The sequence below is a fragment of the Mustela nivalis genome (assembly GCF_964662115.1).
Source record: "Mustela nivalis genome assembly, chromosome: 16".
Lineage (NCBI taxonomy): Eukaryota > Metazoa > Chordata > Mammalia > Carnivora > Mustelidae > Mustela > Mustela nivalis.
In genome coordinates this window covers 11,538,460-11,562,537 of record NC_139035.1, presented here as the reverse complement: position 1 = coordinate 11,562,537, position 24,078 = coordinate 11,538,460, and the positions used below count along the sequence as shown (strand labels likewise).

The 24,078-nt window shown below is 36.3% G+C and overlaps 1 protein-coding gene across 23 annotated transcripts in view; it reads right to left on the bottom strand.

The window, feature by feature from the left end:
• CDC42BPA (CDC42 binding protein kinase alpha) overlaps positions 1-24,078 on the bottom strand; it is a 329,433-nt gene that overhangs the window by 42,512 nt on the left and 262,843 nt on the right. For 4 of the 23 annotated variants that reach the window (XM_082702370.1, XM_082702379.1, XM_082702381.1 and 1 more), the window contains one exon: positions 5,949-6,032. The exons of 2 other annotated variants lie outside the window; for them this stretch is intronic. In XM_082702370.1, the coding sequence (XP_082558496.1) occupies positions 5,949-6,032 (84 nt within the window). Of the gene's footprint in view, positions 1-5,948; positions 6,033-9,836; positions 9,942-16,831; positions 16,871-23,858; positions 23,907-24,078 lie in introns of all 23 variants that reach the window. 17 more of the 23 variants (XM_082702369.1, XM_082702391.1, XM_082702371.1 and 14 more) reach the window with 9 other exon arrangements.

Below are 24,078 nucleotides of genomic sequence, written 5' to 3'. Positions count from 1 at the left end.
TCATTCTTTATTATTCCCTTTATTAGCAGACAATGTCCTCTTTTGTGCCATTTGGTGTTTTACACCTTAAATTCCATATTACAGTACGTAACTGTGATCTCTGCTTTCCTTTATTTTCTTCCCTTCCATCCACCTTTGCTTTCAGCCATGCAACTTCTCACTGGCTCTCACAGTAGGCTCCCTCTGGGGAGCCAGCCGCCACTTAGGAAGATTGCGGCTGTCATATGGACAGACCCTGAGCATCAGCTGCCTGTCATGGGAGCAAGCCATCCTGCACGCACAGCTGAACCTCCATACATTTGCAGCCTCGGCTCCCAGAGGACCACATCCACACAGCAGACCCTCTGCCAGAGTTCCCCACTGGAGCCCTTCTCAAATTCATACCCATGAAACTGTGAGCATAATAAAAATTTTCTAAGCCATTAGGATTTGAGGCAATTTATTGCAGCTAAGAGCACCAGGTCACCATGTTTTCCTTTCTTTTCTCTTTCCTGCCTTCATTCAACGAATAGCATTTCCTTACAAATATGACAGTTTACATGCTAGTTTTCTATTTATTCCTTTCAACTTAAGATTCAGACTTGTGCTTACTTTCCTTATCAAGTTACCAATATTTGTTTAAACAAATGCTACTACTATGTCAGGTACTGCTCTAAGGTGTTTATAAATATTAAGGTTCTTTAATACGCCAAAGATTCCAGTGAAATGAATACTATGATTGTACTCATTCCTGATGAGGAAATGGAAGCAAGGAAGAGTAACTTCCTCAAGTTCACACAGCTAATTTGTGACAGTAACTTAGAAGGCCCTGCTAGGAACCCACCACAATAACCTACTGTGCTATGCTGTCTCTGCAGCTTCTCCCCAGACGAGAAAATGCTTAAGCTCACCTCATCTGATCCTTACATTTAGCCTCCTCTGTGTTTGTATTTACATTAATTCTGGACAGCTTTGATTATGTATTTCCTTTCTCTTCAACTTTTGTAGAGTGAGGGTGTTTGTTTTTACAGACCATAGCACAGTGCTGTGAGATACTTAATCACCTTACTTCCCAAGTCTCTCACAGTGGTCTCATAGCTTTCTATCTCCTTTTTTTTTTTTTTTAAGATGCTATTTATTTATTTGAGATAGAGACAGTGAAAGAGAGCATGGGAAGGGAGAAGATCAGAGGGAGAAGCAAACTCCTCATGGAGCTGGGAGCCCGATGCGGGACTCGATCCGGGGACTCCAGGATCACGACCTGAGCCAAAGGCAGTCGCTTAACCAACTGAGCCACCCAGGCACCCTTTATATCTCCTTTTGATGGAGAATTTCCTCCAAGAATATTTACCCCCCCCCACCCCAGTTTTACTGAGATATAACTGACATAAAATATATTAGTTTAAGGTATACCCCATCATGGCTTGATACATGCATATAATGCAAAATGATTACCAAGTTAACATCCGTCACCTCAGATAGTTGTGATTTTTTTTTCTTGTGAGAAGAATGTTTAAGATCTACTCTCTTAGCAAGTTTCAAGTCTCAAATATACAATATGGTGCTGTTAACTATAGTCACCATGTATTCCATTTGTCTACAGAACTTATCTTGTAACTGGAAGTGTGTACCTTTTCCCTCATCTTCCAACCCCACCCTCTAGCAACCAATACTCCATTTCTACAAGTTTGAATTTTTAAGATTGTATATATAAGTGAGGTCATTATAGTATTTGTCTTTCTCTTATTTAACATAATGCCCTCAAAGTCGATCCGTGTCATCACAATTTGCAAGATTTTCCTCTTTCTTATGGCCATATGATAGTCCGTCGTGTGTGTGTGTGTGTGTGTGCGCGCGCGCGCACGCCTCACATTTTCTTCAACCATTCTCGGTCAGTGGATACAAGTTATTCTGCATCTTGACTAATGTAAATAATGCTGCACTGGACACGGGGGCACATATAATCTCTGAGATAGTAATTCTGTTTCCTTAAGGTATACACCCAGAAGTGGAGTTGTTGGATCATATGGTAGTTCTATTTTTAGTTGTGTGAGGAACCTCCATACTGTTTTCCACAGTGGCTGCACTAATTTATACTCCCACCCACAGGGCAGTAGAGTTCCCTTTTCTCCATATCCTCGCCAACACCTGGTTATCTCTTTGCCTTTTGGATGGCAGCCATTCTAACAGGTGTGAGGTGGGATCTCATTGTGGTTTTGATTTGCCTTTCCCTGATGATTAGTGATGGTGAGCGCCATTTTATGTATCTTTGGCCATTTTTTGGTATGTCTTCTTTGGAAAAATGTCTATTCTGATCCTCTGCCCATCTTTGAATTGGATGATGTGGCTGTTTTTTTGTCTTGTTTTGAGGCTATTGAGTTGTATCAGTTCTTCTGTATTTTGGATATTAATGCCTTACCAGACATGACTCACAGATATTTTCTCTCATTCCATAGGTTGCCTTTTCAACTTGTTAATGGTTTTCTTTGCTGTGCAGAAATTTTTTACTTTGACGTAATTCTGCTTATTCATCTTTGCTTTTGTTTCATTGTCTTTGCTTTTGATATCAAATCCAAAAAGTCATTCCTAAGACCAATGTCAAGATTACCCACCATTTACTTCTAGGAGTTTTATGGTTTCCTATCTTAAGTTCAAGTCTTCAATCTGTTTTGAGTTGATTTTTGTGTATGGTGTGAGACAGTGGTCCAGTTTCATTCTTTTGAATGTGGATACCCAGTTTTCCCAGTGCCATTTATTGAAGGGACTATACTTTCCCTATTGTATATTTTTGATGCCTTTGTCATAAATTAATTGATCATATGTGTTTACTGAACAGATACATCATATTTATTTCTGGCTTCTCTTTTCTGTTCTAGTGATCTATAGGTCTGTTTTTTTGCCAGTACCAGACTGTTTTGGTTACTACAGCTCTGTAATACAGTTTGAAATCAGGAAATGTGATGCCTCCAAATTTTTCTTTCTGAAGACTGCTTTGCGTATTTGAGGGGATTTTTGTGGTTCCACACAAATTTTGAGCATTTTTTTTTCTATTTCTGTGAAGAATGCTGCTGGAATTTTGAAAGGGACTGCACTGAATCTATAGATCGCTTCATGTAGTATAGACATTTTAACAATATCGATTCTTCCAATCTGTGAACATATAATACATTTCTTTAGTTTCTTTCATCAATGTCTTACAGTTTTCAGTGAACAGGTCTTCCATCTCCTTGATTAAATTTATTCCTAGGTGTTTTATTCTTTTTGATGCAACTGTAAATGGGGCTATTATCTTAGTTTCCCTTCCTGATAGTATGTTCTTAATGTATAAAAGAGTATTTTCAGATAAATTTTTAAAATAATAAATTTACTAAGTTCTTGTATACATGAAAATATTTCTAACTTACTCTCACAATTAAGTGATATTACAACTGAGTTAAAATTTTAAGGTTCAAAGTTCTTTTTCTTCAACACTTTGAACTTTAATCTTAATTGTTTTCTTGCATTTAGAGTTGTTGAGAACACTAAATTTACCAATTTAATTTTTCTTTACAGATAACTTTGTCTTTGAAAGTTTTTAGGATTTTCTCTTAATCTAGGATATCCTTAAATTTTACTATAACGTGTCTAAGTGTAAATTTTAAAAAATTATTCTCTTTCTTTTTTTTTTTTTTTTAAAGATCTTATTTATTTATTTGACAGACAGATGACAAGTAGGCAGAGAGGCAGGCAGAGAGAGAGGAAGGGAAGCAGGCCCCCTGCTGAGCAGAGAGCCTGACTCGGGGCTCGATCCCAGGACCCTGGGATCATGACCTGGGCTGAAGGCAGAGGCTTAACCCACTGAGCTATATTCTCTTTAGCACATAATGATGTATTTCAATGAGGTTTTTCATCTTTAATTACTGGGAAATGTTAAGGGATTATTTCTTCAAGTGCTTCTATTTTTTTCTCTGCCCTTCCAAGTCCTACTACAGAGATACTGAAACTATTTCTGTCATGTGTTGTATCATCCACGTCATCTTCCACCCCAATAACTTGTTCTTCTCCTACATCTAGTTTGCTCATGCTGTTAAAGCCATCTGCTGAGTTCTTTATTCCAGCAGTTATATTTTCACATGAGCACTTGCAAATTATTTTTCTTCCTAGATGCCTTATGCCACTCCATGTGACCAATATACTTCCTTTAAAAAAAAAGTTTCATTCAGATACTTATTGTGCCTATTTTAAATTCATATTCTGGCCTCAGAATTTTGCTCTGTGTAGCCTAGATTATTCAGCTTGTTTTTCTTCTATGCCAGTTCTACTTCTGTAACTTTTATTAGCTTTTCAGATGCACCAACCTCTCACTCTGCAGTTTATCCAGGCTTTCTGTTCTGGGAAGGGAGAACATTTGTTTTCCAGTTTCTAGAATTTCACTGCAGGAGCTTGAAATAAGCAACTAAATCTTCATGTTCTACCATAATCAATACTTCAGTGATAGTTATGTTGAATAGAATGAAAAAATAATTCACCTGAATTTTTCACTAAATGTTTCTCTTTCTCAGTAGTTTGTCAACTTCAATCTTAGATTCTTCTGAGTGGCCTCAACTTCTTTACAATGCATCCTCTAAGCACTACTCCTTACAATAGCAGACTTCAAAACACTGAATTTAGGAAGATGGAAACAAGGAGACCACAAAAAAGACAGCAAGTATAGAAGCAATAATTTCTATTCATTGGAAATTTCCATTTATTGTACTACCTACATGAACTAATTATGCCAGATAAGTAATACCAATCTGTGTCTTCTAGAACCCCAAACCTTCTCAAATTATGGTATAACTATGTGTTTGTTAACTGCATATCTAACATTAATAGTAGATATTGTTTAAAAGAAATACTTAGAAATGTGCAGATCTCCATGCAAATATTGACCCTTTAGCTTACTATTTGTGTGACATTTGGAAAGTTAACTTCTCTAAGCCTTAGTTTTCTGCTTTATGGAGACATATTAGATACCTTCAAACTCTGTAGTAAGAATTGAATTAGAAACTTTTAGACACAGATAGAAATAATAGTGAGAGAAATAATAATATAGTAGATAGATAATGTCTGAAGCATAGTCCTATTCAGTAAACTGTAGATACAATTATGATGCTGCTCTTTATATTATTTTTTGATTGATAATTTAGAGGTCTTTTAAAACGTTTAATCCCATAAATATTTATATAAATACTTCAAGAATGATGTTAAGGCTATTTTCCTGTAGATATAAAAATAAGAGTATAACCCCAAAGAACTAGCAAAACAAAAACCTAGCATTCTCTTGAACTTTGCAGGTCTGTAGTCTTTCTCCTGAATCCAACATGCATTTGAGTGCATGCTAATGCTGTACTTATGGTCTATTCAAGTTGCACCTTCTTTCACTACTATGTATTCTGTGTTTTATATTTAAAATGGGAACAATTAGTAATGAAAAATTGTTTGGAATTTTGAAAAAATTGGTTTATCCGGTGATTTTATTTCTCCTTCAATTTGTTAGTGTCCAAAACTGATCTGAAAAAACCTTAAGAGCATAAAGCAAAAGGAGAATATACGTTAAAAACAGTAATCTTTCAAAAGCTCAGAAATCATAAAAAAAGAAAAGGCAGAAAACTTCCAACTTGTCAGGCTTTTCCACTAATAAATAAAACTGACCAAACCAAACTAAGCACTTCAATAAAGCCCCTCCATTTTCAATTTTTATAATTTGTAGATTAAAATTATTATTAAAAATAGACAAAAGATGGAAGAAAAACAGAACAAACTTTACATCACTCTTCCTACCTTTCTTAGCAGGGTTATTTCTGGTCATATAAGATTTACTTTTATGTTTGCAATTTTGAGGAAACCAATAGTAAAATCCACAGCAAATATAACCAGCAGAAGAAAACCACTATTCGTGTTTTTTTGTTTTTTCAGAACACATCATGCTTATATCTAAGATTGAGTACCTTAGCTGGAAAGCCAGTTGAACCAGGACATGCCTTTTTCCTTAAGGTTGGTGTGTGAACTGGAGGAGGAGTACTGTCTACAGTCTGAATCCAGGAGCAAAAAAGGAAATAAATGTCATGAAACACTCCCATCTATTTCAAACATAACTAAAAATAAGTCAAAGTAAATAAAGCCAAGCAAGACATCGATAAGGCAAAAAATATCTCAATGAAGCTAAATTTCTCATAGTGTTGATAATTTCAATTTCAGCCTGAAATGTCTACAAATGAAATAGTTGTTCAAGTAGCAAAAAAAAAAAAAAAAAAAAAAAAAAATTTGTCTGGAAATTTAAAAAGAAATGATTCAGAAAAGAGAATCCACAGAAGAAAACAAAACACAGCATATAGCCCAAATAAAAATGAGGATATTAATTTTCAAGTTCATCTGAAAATGCCACATTCTTAAAAGTATTTTTTTTTAAAGCAGGATTTATAATCAAAATATTTAAAGATTCTTTTAACTCCTAACTTCTATATACAGAATGCATGTTACATGTATAGAACAAAATTCAGTAGATTTGTGTGTGTTTATGTGTGTATGTAGAAAGAAAGAGAGAAAAGAGAGAGGGAGATTGATTAGTGGGATTTTGTGCAGAAATCAATTTCCAAAGAATGGAGTTAAACAATTTAGTATTATTGGAATTCAGGGCTTAATATGCAAATTTAAAAGTTAAAAGACATATCTTTAGATGATATTAATGTAAGATATTTCTTTCAATGAAAGGAAACACTGATTTTACTGGAAAAGAAACATAACTTAATTAGCAAAGTATTAAAAAAAGGCACAAAGAATTACTTTATTTTCGGATGCTAATAAGCAAGCAAACAAGAGGAAAAAGCTAGCTTTGAATAAAGTTATAGAATAGTCTAAAATATCAAGAGAAAAATAGATGATCTCTCTTTGCCTTTGTTACTACATAAACAGAGTATTTTCTATGCCCTATAACCTTAAAATGGAAATGAATTGAACTTCTCAGAGTTTTCTGCTTGTGAGTTTAGTTCTAATTTAAATTTACCTTTAAATAGCTTGAAAAAGTTTTAAATCCAATTTATAAATTAATGTTTAAAAAGGTAAACATGAGAGACAAAAGAAGAACACTGAAAAACTACATAAAAGTTAACAAAAAACAATCAATAGGAAACAAAACTGACATTATAATTTACAAAGAAAGCCCAAGAAAAGTTCAGGAAAAAAGGAGTGGAGTAAGGCTGTTGGACACAAGCTCAAGAGGGTTCATGAAGACCATAGAATATATATTTGGAGAAGATTCCATTCCCTGTAGCAACAAAAACTTTAAGGTACCTAGGAACAAATGTAACAAGCAATATGAAGTAAATTCATAAAGAAATTAACAAAGCTTTATTGAAAGATATAAAAATATCTAAATGATATGTATACCATGTTCATAGGTGGAAAGAGCCGTTTACAAAGATGTCAATTTTCCTTAGATAAATCTATAAATTCAATTCAATTTCAATCAAAGGTCCTACATGGAACCTGACAAAGTGATTCTAAAAGTCATATATAAAACTAAAGGGTCAAAAAGAGAAAGAAAAAGAAAAAGGTGGGTGGGAGTGGCTGATTATACTAGGTCAATTATTTTAAGGTTATAATAATTAAGACAATGTGATTCTGATGCAGGAATAGACAAAAAGAACTGATGAGAATAAAGAAACCTAAAACAGACCCATATACATAAATAGAGTCTTACAGATCAACGGGGGAAATATAGTAGAGTTGGTTGTTCATATGAGAAAAATAGATTTAGAACCCCATTTCATATAATATGTAACAATAAATTTCAGTTTAAGATCCTAAACATATAAAATAAAAAATTTTAAACTTTTAGAAGAAAGTATGGAAGAAAATTTATAAATGCTGCATATGCATAGGGAAGAACTGCTTTAGAAAGATATGAAAAACAGAAGTCATAAAGGAAATGACTGATATATATATATATATATATATATGCCTACTTCAAAATAAACACTGTTGCAAGACCAAAAGACACCAAATAAAATTTTAAAATAAGCACAGACTGGAAGAAAATATTTGCAGTGCATATAGCCAGCTAAGGATTAGTATCTAGATTACATAAAGAACACTTACAAATATAGGAAAAATAATTCAATAGAACAACAGACAAAAGACATAAACAGGCAAACCACCAGTGCTCAATAAACATAAAAAGATGCTGAATACTTGAGATCAAGGAAATGCAAATTAAAAACAAAAATGCCACTCCACACCCATCAAATTGGCTAAAGTTAATGTCTGACAGTACCAAGGATTGGTGAGGATGTGGGAAAATGGGGAACTCTCACATATTGCTGGTGGGAGAGAAAATTGGTCCAACCACTGTAGAAAATAATTTGTCAAAATCTAGTTAAAGTTGAAAATGCATACACCACGCAACCCAATAATTCAGCTTCCCAGTATACGCTAAACAAACTGCATATCTGCAAAAGCAGATACTAGGATGTTCACTTCAGCACTGATTGTAATAAGAAAGATTGAAAACAACCTAAACATTTAACACTAGGAGAATACATAAATGGTTGTGGTATATTCATACAATGAACTATTATGTAACAGTTATAATGAATCAACTAAAGGGACATGTATCTAGATGAGTAAAGCTCAAAAGCATAATGAAAAAAATGAAGATTTATGTTTGTGTAAAACAAATGTAAAACAAACATTTTCATATATTGTTTATGGATATAAATGAAGTGAAATGTAAAACCAAGGAGAAGATGCACATCCGTTTCAGGGTTTTTAGATATGTCTGAGAAGGGAGAGAGGGGAACGGTATAGGAAAGGGTGTTCCAACTCTCTGAAATATTCTCTCTCTGAAAACAAATTTGAAAAGGACAGGGCAAAATGTTCACATCTGTTAAATCTGTGGGTGAGTTACATGTGTATTTATTAACCTCTGTATGCATGAGATATTTCAGCATTAAAAGATGTATAAACTTGAAATATTTAAACAATGATTAAAAAAAAAGCAGAGACTCATCAACTTAACTAGTCTGAGGTAGTCTGTCACAGGGTTGTAAAAAATCAAGTCAGAATCTAACTACAAATCACACTTCAGACAGCTTTCCAAAGTGGACTAACTGCTTCTCTTGGAACACGAGACATAGCTCTAGAGATAATTCAGGAAACAAAGGGGCTGTGTCAGAACTGTGAGCTTAGTGAAGAATCCGAATTGCATCTTGAGGCAGGAGGGCTTCCCTGAGGCATGACACACGCTTCTGACTTGGTGAGGAAAGGACCTCTGTTGAGCAAACTGGCCGACTGGCTGTTTGAAACCAGTGACTAACATGAGGTACAAAACAACACTGTTTTTGTACTATCAAAAGACACGATACAGTTGAATGCCTCTTGCTGACTGAGCAGTTAGAATAAAGTATTCAGTGGCCAGCAGTGGCAATTTTCATTTTAAGCTGTACTTACAAAGTAACAGTTGTGTAGAAGACCTTACTAGATTTACTGAGAATGGCACCTGAAACGGCCAGGTGCCTACCAAGTTTATATCTGACAATTCCAAAAGTGAGAAAACCCTTCTTTCTGTTCCACATTGTCCTCTACTTAAAATAAAGACTACCTTTATAAGTAAATAAGTATTTGTCTATTTTAGGTTGAATCTGGAGGGGGCATCTTTCGACTTTGGTTTCAGAGTCCTATTTACATTATCAGTCAAATGCAATGATCTCCAATATATTATGACTTATTATATAATACATTTGATTAAAAGAAGAGTCAGATTTCACTTGTTTTTTTGCAATTCCCTCTTTCCTGACACAAGTGAACAGTTGGGGAGCAAGACTGCTCCAATGAGGCACCTTAACTGGCTCAGCTTCACTAGAAGTGGAAGGAGATGTGGACCTTGACTGGATGTTAACCTTGACGTTCGGATTCCGTACATATGTGTTCTCAACGGGATCGGTCTAGGAAGATAAGTTGGGGAAAAAAAAAACCCAAGAAATCACTTTCAAACAATGTGCAGCTCTTAGCAAACTTCTGTAAGGCATGATCATGATAACATTCCTTGAGAAGAAGAAAGCAAACTTCAGTTTGAAATTCACCTTTGGGATGTGTCATTACACAAAAGCATAACCATGAGCTTTAATGTAAACAAAGATAAAGAGAACAGTTAATAGAATGCTCCCATCTTCACTGCCAGTCTCTGACTTCGAGCACTGTCTCTACTACACGTTCTTGGCTTGCATTCCACAAACGTAACCATATGTGTGAATTAAGTGCCGAGTACTTAACAGAGTATGTGCTGCAGGTTAGAGATAATTTTGTCCTTCATAAGAAGAAAATTTGGTCATCTACCAGGCATTACTTCAAAGTAAAAGAAACTAATTTGTCCATTTTGTGTTGGCTGGGGCAACACTGCCTTTTTATTCTGCAGCAGTAGAAATAGCAGCACTTATATTCAGCTGCATCCTTTTAACCAAGTATTTTTAGAAACTCAAAATGCTTGGGGTTAAAATTTAGCATTAAAGATCTTATGGAGCATACTGATCGATGATACATTCAGCTTGGCAATTTTCAAAATTATCAGGATTGCATTTTTGAAATGAAAGGCAATGAAAGCAATTTCAAAAAGAGGTTGGGGAATTTGTTTCAGCTATATTGTATGGCAAGAACAACGCTTAGATCATAAGTTACTATTCAATAAGAACAATCAGCTTAAGGATTTTAAGTAGGTACTTAAAACATTTTTTTTTTCTTTTCCTTTACTATTATAATGGTTACTCTTGTAGGGACTGGCTAGTGGGCTGGCTAACCCTGCAGGAGTCCTCTGCTGGGCACAGGCAGGTTTTCTGGCAAACCACAAGGCAAGGATTTGGTGGTGATGACTCACATGGCTCCCAACAAGGCCTTAAACCTTTAGTTACTGTGCTCAGGAGAAGTGGGGAGAAGGTCTCCAGGAGGACATCTAAGGAACTTGGAGCAGCAGCCATGTACCATCAGCTAGGAAGGTATTTGAATATTTTAAAAACTGGAACACTTGAGCTGAAGCATACTAGCTGTATGTCAGCTCTGAAGTGTGCAATGTGATTGATTTCATAAAACGAATATAGCTTATGAAGTGGGAGAACCAGGCCTGAATCCCACTCCTTGACTTCAAATCCAGTCTTTTTTTTGTGGTACCTGAGGCATCTCCACAGTAAAGGTACTCAAAGCAACTTAACAGTCATTGAGAATGAGTTACATGATCTCTTTTCCTGACAGGGAACTCTGACCAGGAACAGGAGAGTGAAAGCAAGATGATGAGCCTCTAAGACAAGTTTTGCCTAGTTCACAATGTTATGCAGGACAGACATGGAGAAGGTACTTCTTTTAAATTATTAATGTGGAATAGAAATCTGGGTTGGAGATTAGGCAGAAAGATCCTATTTTCTAGAAATCTCCTCCTTCTAAGTTTCCATACCATTACATAAATTGCCAGCTGAATAAGAATCCATGGGGGAGGGGTTGTTAAAATGGAATTGATAAGCAAAGCAGTCCTGATGCATTTTACACCAGTAAGAACCTAAAATGACCTCATATAATCAAGTTAAGTTGCTCCTCAAGTTTTAAGGAAGGGTCCAAGTTGGGGATTTGTTAAATGCAAAAACGGGGTCATTTTAGTAAAATTTAAGTTTCTGACATATCACACAATGTAGCCTGTAGCCTGAGCAAAAGAGGTAAAAGCATAAGTTTCTGTGCAAAGGATAATGCTGTGAATGAGACTGGACAGTTAATATTGTGGCTTTCTGCCTCCAAGTCCAGTTACTTTAAAGACACCTCAAAAATGAGAAAGGCAGGAGTACCCGCTGACAATTGAAAGCAGGTCTGCTCTGTGAGCCCCGTGAATATACACGGGCCAGAGGCGAGCACATGGTTTGATTACCTCTTCCTGCGCAGACATTAGAACACGCTGCCTTAAGGCATTTTGTCAGCACGCCCCCTGCTGGGACCTGTACACTACAGAAACCATCTCCCCTAAACATCCACCCACCACCCACTCCCTCCCCATAGCTCGTCCTTCAAACATTCACCATCATGTTTCATAACCCTGTGAAAATTGTGACATGAAGACAGTATGATACTGAACAAAGGAAAAAATACACCATCAAAGTTCAATCCTTGGTTACAGAAATTAGTGAGTCTTAAAGAACTCTCGAGGCTTTAAATACATACCTCTTGGCCCTTCTTTAGAATTATTGTCATTTATAAAAAGTCTGTAGCTCCTAACAAGTTTTTAACTCATAAATAAAAAAGAAAACAGAAATGAGCATAAATTTTAAAATGATTTTCTTAGCTGCATGAGGTAAAACTGGTTATTCAAAAGAGGAAACACTTAGATTTAAAAATTATTCCATTACTAACTCTAATAAAACAGAATAATGAAAATTAGCATACCAGCTTTTTGGAACTCTAAGTTCTTAAAATAAATTCCAGAGATTAAACAAAATCAGGTAGTTTTTGTTAAAACAAATTAAAAATAAGTAAAAATATTTTAGTAATATTTTGAGATGGTGTTGAGTATATTTAAAAAGTTTAACTATGCCATTTATAATGATACTGATTTTTTAAAAAACCGTGAATGTTTAAAAGTTTAAAAATTACCACTTTATTTTTCAAAAGTATGTTTCTTAGAAATACAAGGAACAAAGTTTGGTAAAGATGAATAAAACTCATGGCAATAACGTTTTGAATATTAAACTAAAATTTTTTTTTCTCACATCTTCTAACAGCTATTAGAAGCTACCTGTTAGATTAATAGATTTATGTATTTCATTTCCTTTCTGAATTACTGCCAGTGTTAAGGATATCTCAAAAGAGATTTAACAGGAAGAGTAAGAAAAATATAAATATAATACCACTTCCTTATTTTCTATTTCGAAGTGTTAATTACCATCAGCGTGCTTTTTTCAAGCTGTTACAAATTTTATCTATAATCAAATGCTTATTCATATATTTTTAACTAAGGACTTATCCTATCCACTAAAAAGCAATTGATTTTACTGAATTTTCAGAATACTCAATAACTATAAGCCAGACTTTTCAGACAGCCTAAGGTTAATTTGATGATTGGTAATGATTCAGATATAACATGGCAGCAAAGCATCTTATTATTAGCACATCAATTATATTTACCTTCCGAACTTTTACCACCATCCTTCTGAACTTCTATCATGGTTATAATACAATCATTAATAATATACTTAAACCATGGAAGTTAAATTCTTTGTGTTTTGAAAACTGTATAGCACTAAACGTAAGCAATGACTTGAATTAATGAAGCAGGAAAAGCTGACAAACATGATCTACATCTATAGCAGAGATATCACAATACAGTAATTGCATTTATGATCATAAAAAATGATAAAAAGGAGAAAATAGTGAAAAACAATACATAGCTAACATTAACTGGACAGTACCTTCTGACAGTATCTGGAGAAGTTCTTGGAAACAAATATTGGGCCAGACAGTGGCTGGCCCACTGAGTACTGAGTACCACTTAACTGAACAGTATAAGCAATCCACTGCAATCTACTGAGAAAGATAAGAATTATATCTTTACCTAAATGTGATTTTTCCCTAGTTTTTGGTTAACTAATTCATTTTCCAAGTAAACCTACTTCAAGGAGTTATTCTGATGAACAGACATTAGAAACATCTACTACACCCCAACATCATTTTTACCAACCACCCTACTCTTTGGGCAAAAAAAAAAAAAAAAAAAAAAGTATCAGCAGTATTATCCACAATGCAGAACGCTGTCATGTAGAAAGTCCATAATGTTTCTTGAATCTATTTAGGATTTCCCTATTGAGTAATCCACAAAATTGATTTTTAGACTAGTGCAATGAAATAGAAAAGTTTCTTCCCCCCAGGATCAGATTGGATTTTTAGGTGAAATCCTCAAATTATGCAGTATGGTTTTCTGATAAATAATAAAAACAACTAAAACAACTCATCTTGAGTTGGGCCTTTTCTACTCCAAAAATAATTACAGATTTGAATATAAGCAAAACATTCTCATAAGAAACCTGGTTTTAAAGTAAAAGATACCAAGATTTGATACAAATTAGATACAGAATTTTTAAAAAAGCTTACATCTAACGTGTTGTTTTGTATTTGTAAATATAAAATTCTAAGTTAATAGAAAAAATACAATGATCATCAATTATCTTTAGCTTTAGCTAGACATATTTTGGAAACAAAGTGGCAAGTAGTCCAGTTTTTTTGTACTCAGAAACACTTTATAACCTCAAACTTTAGACTAATATAATTTTTCAGTTAATTGAGCTTATGATAAAAAACAGTATTATGGAAATGCCATATCATGTGGAAAACAGAGAATCTAGTATTTTATTGCCCTAATGCAAAGAATAAATAAATCACTGGAGGTTACAACTAGCAAGTGCAATCTTGCTAATTACAAATAATATAGACTGTGACTCTTTCTGAAAATTTCTCCTTATTTTCAATATATCGACTTGAAAATCTACTCTGGAAAATTTACAAATGTTCTCAGAAAACAAAAGAAAGTTAAGTTACATGTTAGCTATGTATAATCTCTCTTCCAAATTCCAAAGGAGTAACCTAAAATGAGACATTCAATGTTCCTCACTATTAATGAAAACACTGTGGACCCTTCCATAACCACTTACATTCAGGCATTAATATTAATAACGAATCTTTCTCAGGCTATGCCTAACTGGGTAACACACTTAAAAAGAATTTAAGTATTCAAACTGTAGATGGAAACTCATAGCAGACTAGAAATAAAACACATTGAACCTTGAACAGTGATACCTCACTTGTAGGCCATGTAGGAATCGTAAGAATTTCAAGTTTATAAAAGTATTACCAACTGCATGTCTGAAAGCAGCATATAACATAATTGTATGTCACTGCTGGAGTCAAGGCCACCATTGGGAATGGTAACTGCCTGTGTCCTACAGCCTGCTGCCTCCCAGGACCATCCAGGTGCCTCGCTATCCCTGGGACATGCTTCTCTGTGCCTGCTGAAGAGTCAGTGATTCTCCCCTCGGCTCCACCAGAGACATCACCACTCTTCACAGGTGGTTTTTTAATTTGTCAGATATATAACCAATGAGCTTTCCAGCAAGCCGGGAAAACAGGTTATCAAGCCTACCATCTGCATTTAAGAAAAACACATATACGTCAAGAGGCTCTAGTTAAGTGAGGCTTATTCATATCCTACAGAACGGAGATATAGACTGAACAGTATTTCCATCAAAAATTTTTCTTTGTATCAAGATTCACAGAAGTGCTTTGGCAGGCCAAGGCCCCTAGAAGTCTGCAAAGCAGGTGAGATATAACTCTACTTCACCAGAAAAAAGAAAATCTCTCTGAATTATAACCACATTAAAAAGAACTTATTAAAAACTCAGTCAATTCACAGGCTGATGATTTGAACCCTAATATAATTGGGCACACAAAGTTTTGGTCTTCCTTTCTGGAGGTTATAGGGTACACTTAACACATACTCAGAATACAAGTGCCCAATGGTTTTAACTAAATATCTAAGTATCAGAAGAATTAAAAAAAAGATCAGTTGAACCAGTAGTCTTAAGAAACGTCATTAATCAATGAGATATTAAAGTCATAGTTCTACTGGTCAAACCACTGGTATCTGACCTGCTTACTCATTATTAAACAGTGGTTTGGAAAAACATGCTAAGTAAGGATTCATCACGTTTACTGGGCATCAATGCACCCGGACATCTGAAAGATAAGGACACCGGAAGCAGTCTGCCTACGGCTTCCCAGGCTCTCTGCAAACCAGAGAATTCCACCATTTAGCCCCTTTCCAATAGTGTTGATAGGAATTAACACTATTGATCAAGGTGTTGATCAATAGCAGTGGTTCTGAAACTGACAGGTGAAAGTTCAAAAGCTTGTCTCTATCACAGATGTTTCTTTTTCATGTTACTATTTTATGTTGCTGGTGAAAACCAGGGCTGACAATGTCAGCGAACCCCCTGCTTCTCCACTAGGGGGTGTGTATGTTGTGTATATTGATGTTGGGGTGGATGCTGGGCATGTAAGGAATCTTGCAGGATACAGACAGTGGCTGGCCCCCTTAGTACTGAGAAATACTGGGCCAGCATCAGCATAGGATGTTGCTTATAGCTTGTTATCAATATATACAGTGTCAAAATATCTTTAAAAATCTTGGAAACACCTTAGAGTATAAACGATTTATTATTAATATTATTGCCTCAAATCTATAAATATATTTAGGGATATTCCTCTGAACCACATCAAATAATCTATCAAAGTTTTCTGCAGAACTGATTTACTAAAAATTATAATCAGTAAGATCTGTAAGTTGCCCCAAATTCTTTTGAATTCTATATAATATGTATCATCAATGTCTTTTTCCCACATAATTAAAATCTCTAGGAAATCTTTACATATCTGCTTATATCAGATTCTTATTTAGAAATTCATTTATACTTTGTAGATGATGAATTTGGAAAGCATATATTAGGATCACTTTTTTCCCCTAGTAAAGATTAAAAAGACATCTTATAATTTTATAGTAGTTTGGCTACTGAAATTTATACGAACATTCCTAAAGCTTTACGGCCAAAGCCAAAAAAAAAAAAAAAAAAAAGAAAGAAAAAGAAAAAAGAAAATGCAGAAAGGCAGCGTAGCGATAGCGGGAGCAGCCGCACACAGCATGCAGTAAGGGCGGGAGTCTGCCACGGAGATGTTAGCGTGTTCCGCAACCACAGGCACGAAGGGAAGGGGACAGGGTGGAGGGCATGGGGTGGGAACACACAGTGCAGTAGTTTCTTACACGTCTGCCTTTGCTAGCTGGAGTACAGGACGGAGAGCGCTTCAACAAAGAAAGGAGAATACGACACGTTACAAATACTCACACGCGACTCTCAATGGCTGTCACTGTGTTAACAGACAAAGTATATCCACATACACGTAAAGACACAGTTTTTGATAGGCTGAAAGTACGTGTATTTTCGGGAAAAACTGGAGGATAGGACAGTAAAGAAACCGTTGCTCAGACTCGGTCTGCAATGACAGTCAAGCTTTCACAGGACCCTGGGCAAACAGTGACCCACAAAATAACGCTCCATCAAGTGATGGACAGTTCCTTTTCTGCAAAGGTTGGGAGGAACAACTGAAAATGTGAGAACAAAAAGGATCCAAATAATTCGGATTTACTGCCAGATGGCATTTAATAAAATACAGTCTTTTACCTACCAAATTCTTCTGGTTTTCAAAGATGAGGCTTTTAAATGACAAAAGCTAAATTAGGCCTCCAGGACTACTGATGAAGAATTGAAACGAAAAGTTACTTCAACAATACTGTCCAACCTGACGAGACGTTAGGTTCAAGTCAAGAAGGACCTTCACCTTTTGGACATTAAGGATTAAGTAATTAGGAAAAAGCAGCAATAACAGGTAATAACTGTTAGGTAATAACTGTACTGAAATGTCTCCCAAGTGTCTGGAACTTGGTGATGTGTGAACAAAAGAATTTTATAAATGTAAGCTGGATCTGCCTCTGGCAATTCCCTAGATTCAACAGATCACAACATCTATTGAGGGTTTGCAATAGGTCAGGTTCACAGACTGGTGGGGAAGACACCAGGCCATCAGTGTCACAAACACCATGACGGAGGTTAGCAGCCAAGTTCTCTGGGAAGCTGAGTGGCAGGGGGGGATTTGTAGTGGGGCCTGGAGGAGGGAATTTATAAACTGACCTACAGGGGCTACGAAGCTCAGAGAAAACTGGAAGGATAAGAAACACCCTTCCAGGTGGTCGGTGTCATCTGTACAACTCTGCCAGACTGCTGTGCAGAAACCTTTATTTCTTTCTAGGAGACTGGAAGGCGGATGACGTGAATACGTTGTCCCAAAGAGCTAACAGCAAACCAGGGTTAGAAGGCCTACAGGTTCCTAAGGAAGTTTTTGTGTTTTCATCCAGTACTTCCTATTGCTTTAAGCAGAACTCCCCTCCCTAACCACAGGCTGCCTGCCTAGCACACACCCGTCTTCCTCAGCTCCTCTTACTCTGCGGGCTATACCAGTCCCTCCACGAGGACCTGCTCAGCCCTCAGTTCTCTCAGAAAGCCTTTCTGCAGCCTTCTAGGCTGGTCAGGGAGCTCTCCTTTACACTCCATGACAGTCTGTACCTCTTATCATCGTGCTTCTCCCAACGGTGTTACAATTATTTATTTATATGTGTGGTTTTTCCATCAGATTCAGATCCTTGAGGATCTGTAACATGCTTATCATAAAGCCTGTAGATGTAAACATCCTTCATAAATACTGAACGAATCCTTCTGACATTCTGTAATACTTTATACCTAATTATTTCTTATGGCATTCGTCGCTTTCTACCCGGTGCAGTCTAACTATGGATTTGTTTTCTAACAGCAAGAGAAGCATTTCTAGGCCTACTTCTATAATGGATTTATCCTAGCAACAACCACTGTGCAAACTACAAAGTGTAGAAAGTGCTGAGATGTCTAAAACAGAGATATCTTTACTTTTTGGGTATCCCTACACTTCTAGACCAGAGTTGGGAGTGTGCTGAAACCATGAAGAGAGGCAGGAGTAGCTCAAAGTAACTATATTGCCACTATGCTAAAAACAAGCCAACATGTCTCTCAAAACCAGCCCTGCATATGAAGGACAACAGTGTCCAGGCTGGTACTATATAAAGCTAATAATGGTATGAAATTACCATAGGAATAATGTTCTTCCTTAAAGGGTCTACCTGGAAGTCAGACAGCGATATTTAGATTTTCAATAGAGAAGGGGAAATTAGACTATTTCCTGATAATACAATTGGAGGAACACACTCTACACACACTTTTTCTTATACACACTCTCACAAGCACAGTTATCTACTAACAGTGAAACTGGTCTTCCAGCATATGCTAGAAAGCAGTATGCTGTCTTTGTTTACCATTGAAACTGTGCATTTTATATCTGGTGTAAAACTGCCGCTATACATTTCTGGTTGATTATGGAAGTAAGCACATAAGCAGAAACCAAAAGAAGTAATTTATCTTAAATAATCTGGCAAATAGATTTAAAGATTCATTTAATGAATTCCAAAGGTCTTATAAAGTAAGATACTGAAGAGTAAAAGACTAGGTAGTCATGGTTCTTTCTCTCTAGATTATCTAAATATGTTAAGATATATAATAACAATAAAAAACATATTGTATCTACAAAATAATATAAAATGTTGCCTAAATTAGGGAAGGACTGCATATTACAATCTTCTGAAATGGAAGAGTTTAAGTTTGGGTTGTATTTAATATGTGGATGGAAGATTTAAAAAAAAAAAAAAAAAGAACTGAAACAGGAAATATCAGGGGGCGCCTGGGTCGTTCAGTCAGATAAGTGTATGGCTTCAGCTCAGGTCATGATCCCAAGGTGCGGGAATCAAGCCCCTCATTGGACTCTTGGTCTGAGGGAGTCTGTTTCTCCTTCTCCCTCTGCCTGCCCCTTCCTTGTATGCTCTGTCAAATGAATAAATAAAATCTTAAAAAAAAAAAAAAAAAAAAGGAAAGAGGAAATATCAGGAATGCCACAATTTCTCACAAGGATCTAGGCCTGGTCTGGGTCACAGGATTAAAAGATCTTCATAATGTGTATTTTAAAATTCTATCTTCCATTGATTCTCCCATCTGATCAACTTTCCCCAGATATAGCTACAGAATGCTGTCAAACCTCAGATTTCTGTGATGGGTTATGATAGATTATTAAAGAAGCCGGGCGGGGGGGTGGGGGTGGGGATGATGCTAAAAGCGAGAGATGAGAGAAGGAAGTTAGGAGCCAGGATTGAAATTAAATATTTTAGGACATGTTGGCAAGATTTTATTATGGAGCCAAACAAGGAGTAGAACTTGACCTGCCAATACTCTCAGATACTTACTTCTTGTCATATGCCAGGATATAAGAGAACAGGGTTAGGAGGACCAGACAGTTGGGACTATTGGGACTAACTCTATTCCTTCATGTCTGAACTTCTCATTCTACACCTTTAATTCCTTGGTTTACTCTCTCCTCAGTACAGCAGAGTGAGACAGCCTCCAGAAAGCGAGATGGCATATTCTCATTTGCCAGGTGAGAGGGCACTTCCCATTTTTTGTGAATTTGGCCCATATGAGCAGAGCGGAGAATTATAATTTAAATAAAACTCAAAACATACCTGGCATAGATTTAATAAATGACAATACGTTTACCAAATATAAAGAACAAGTAGTTCACTTATAGGACTATAATTAGTATGACCTTTAATACAATCAAGCCAAGTATTTTGGGGGTTCAGCCAAAAAGAAGAAAATGAACAGAACAGGATGGAAAGTTTGCAAGCTGGTCTGATCATCCCCGGACTTCCGGCCACTGCGATGCATGGAACAGATGGGGAAGAGCCTAAGATGCTGACTCTGCCTGCCTCTCACCCTGTTTGGGGGTGGCCTAACATGGGGTCACCTCCCCCCACCAGGTAGCCTAGGACTGGGTGTATGGGGCTTCAAGAAAAGACAAGGTCAAGAGGAAATGATTTCCACAGCAGAAGGACCCTGGAGTCCATTTCACTGCCATCACTGGTATCTCACAGCACTGGGGAATGCCTGATCCAAAACATAAAGTGGTCAGACTGACGTCAGTTTACCATGAAATAACCACCCCCCCATCTGCCCTAAACAATGTCATCCATAATCCTGTTGTGAACCCTTCTCTATTCCTACAAAGATAGAATCCTAAAGCTTTACTAATGGGGGAGTAAATAATCCACTACTGGGAGAATGCTGTGACCAACTACAGCTACAAGTACTGGACTGAATATTTTCTGTGGTTCTTTTCTCTGTCAGAAGCCTATGATTCTACATGGAGAAAAGCCCAGCTACCCAAGTTGTCCTGAATTACAGAAGCAAGGTGCTGAGACCATCTTCTGCTTCACCTGAGTCGGGGGTCACATACATTGCTCTCCTGTCAAGGCTGCTTTTGCTGGAAACTTGACTCACGTGTCTAAACCACGTGACTTAACAGGAAAGCCTACGGCTCCAAATGTGTTCCTATATTGCTAGAAATTCTGGCATTCACTTAAATTTTGAACTAACAAGCAAACACACTGAAGAAAAACTGGAGGTGGGAGAGTGATTCTGGGTACTATTTCATGTAAAAAGAATTATTGTGTTAATAGACCCATAAAGAGGTTTAAGGAAAAAAGTAAAGCATCATTTTGGAGGAGGGGATGTGCTGGTGGTACGGTTCTAGACAATCAGAGGGCAGTATGAGGTCACTAGGCCACAGGGAGCAGATGGGCAAGATCTATGGTGTATGGACACCAAAGAACGTTTCATTTCTGCAATCTGGCTGAATTCCGGCTTTACCCCTTACTAAACCTACAAGTTCCTACTGCAATTCAAATTATAGGTCTTGAGTGTCATCTATTTCTCGGAAATAGAAATCAGAAAGAATGACCAGAGGATGCGTTGTATGCATTAGTTAAGGGTTACAATCCACTTACTATGGGGGTGGGGGGCAGTCTTGCTCAACACTCTTAACTAGTTTTGGCGCAAAGAACAATCAAGGTTGATTCTATTCCTTAAGCTTCCAAGTGCCGAAGAGAAAGGAAGTACCAGAAGTGGGGTTTCACACTAAGCATCCCGAATACCGAACGCAAGCATGCTGAGGATCAAATCTCATTTTTCAAAACATCACTCTACTCCAGCTTTGAGAATGAAATGAATAATAACTCTGGGAAGAGCAGTCATAATCATCAACTATAAACAGAGGTTTATGCTGTAAAATACGAAGAATACAAGCAATTTTTTTTTTAAACGGGAGTTTACTCTGGCCTTCTCCCTGACATGCAAGCCTCACTGTGCAGCGACCCTGTGGCTGGATGAGCGCGGAGAACACTGACTCAGACTGGTGGGGCCAAGGAAACATTTAAGCCACAATGGATTCCTGGACAAGAAAGAAAGCTAAAGGGAATGCAGGAAGAGAGGTGAACGGCCTATTACGAATAACTAAACAATAACCAGTGTTACTGAGGGCTCTACACACCTGTTTCTTTAAATTCGCACACAACCTCTGGGGCAGTACCACCATTACTATTATCCTCGCTCTTCTGATGAGCAAACTGGCGCTCACCTAATGGAAAGGTTAGGGAACTCGCTCCCAACCATACACCCAGAAAGTGGTCGAGGCAGCATCTGAGTCCCCTTACGCACTTAACCAATAAACTGGAAGAAGAGAACTCAGGAAGCAAATGAAGGAAAAGCCAGGCTTTTTAAGAGCTAAAGCCTGATTCATAAAGATTCAGCATGTGTCAACTCAACTCCTTTTCCCTTTACAACAGGAGTTCCTTTGTGCTGGTTTGAAGCCCAGTGTTACACGTGAACTGCACTGAGGCTGAGTGCTAGTGGGTGAAGGACAAGAAAGCCTTCTCCTGGATAAAACTGAAGGCCGGAGGCTTCTTCACTAACGACAGCGGCCAATGGAGCAGAGACAACGCCCGCGCCGGACAGCGCACATTCCTACAGCCCTTGGGTTGAGCAGAACGAAACTATCTGTCAAAATACATACAACTTCTAGGTTCTATCTGTCAAAATACATACAACTTCTAGGTTCTACATTCATTGTTTTATGGGAGAAAACAGAATGCAGAGAAGAGTTTGTTAGAAAAAAAATGGAATGTTTTCTATCTAGTGGAAGGAAGTTAAAATCATTTATTCGAACTTCCTTCCCATTCTCTCTCAAGTGAAAGATGTTTCTATGGACATACAATATTGAATATTTTAGTACAGTGAGACATACAGTAGATTATAACATGAAATACGATTATACCTTAAGACAATCCTTTTTATTGCACTGTAGAATTAACTAGAACAACTCTCTCAAGAATAATGAAATAGCTTCCATGTAGGATGGAAAGGAGTACACTTGGGTATAATATTTCAAAGAGAAAAAAAATCACTTAAAAGTTTTTAAAAAAAATCTAGATCAAGAGTTTTCTTAAGTGGACAATTATACAAAACACTTTTCTGAATATAAGAATTATGTTTAGCAAAACACAAAGAATCACAAAAATTTCCTGGTTGAAAAACTGGTGCTATGTAGAACATTTGCATTTGAACCCATTTTATTTTCCAGTTTCTAGAAAGGTTATATGTTTGACACGACAAGGATTTTGAATGTGGAATCTAATGAGGAATAGAGAGAATGTGTACATTTGGTATTTCAGTAAACAGAATGAATAATATACATTAGGGACTTCTAAATTATCAAATGGATATTATTAATTTAGGAGAGAAAATGGTAGTGCAGTCAATTTATAGTGCATGTAGCACATATGTTAACGCAATCATTTCCACATTTTAAGTGAAATTCTGTCAGCATTAAAAACTGATTTGTACTCAGATATTATGATTTGATTTTACCACCAGAAGTTTACTTCAAACAGAGAAAAATGGCAAAGTGCCAAAAAGGGGAATGTGAACTAGAAATCACCATGAAATATAAAAATGAGCATTTTTATAAACATATGTATATAGTTATAATAATCAAATAAGCCTTCCAGTCTTCAGAATTGTTACAAAGAAAAGAAATCAAGATTCTCTGATGGCCAAAGCATTTTTCAAAGTACATTTTCTCTTTCTGATGTTTAATAAACTGTTCATTATATTTCAGATAAGAAAGAAGCAAATTTTGTCTCACAAATAAATTACCAGGTATGATATTTCTAAAACTGACTGCATTACTAGGCAAAATTCTTCAATTCAATTCACTGATGTCTTTTACTGAAGGATGCATTGGTTTGAAAATCAAAGACTTACGTCATCCAAAAAATCAATCAGTGAAGATGAGGAAGAAGAAAAGGAATCCTATTTAACGAATACAGCAATAAAAAATAGAAAATATGGATGAAGCAATTTAATAAGAACAAATAATAAATCAAAAATTTTGTAAAACAATTGAAAGGCAAATGACATTAATTCAAATAAATAAATGAGAAAAGCAGTCATTGGCATTGTTTGTCTAGAAACTTAGAAATCC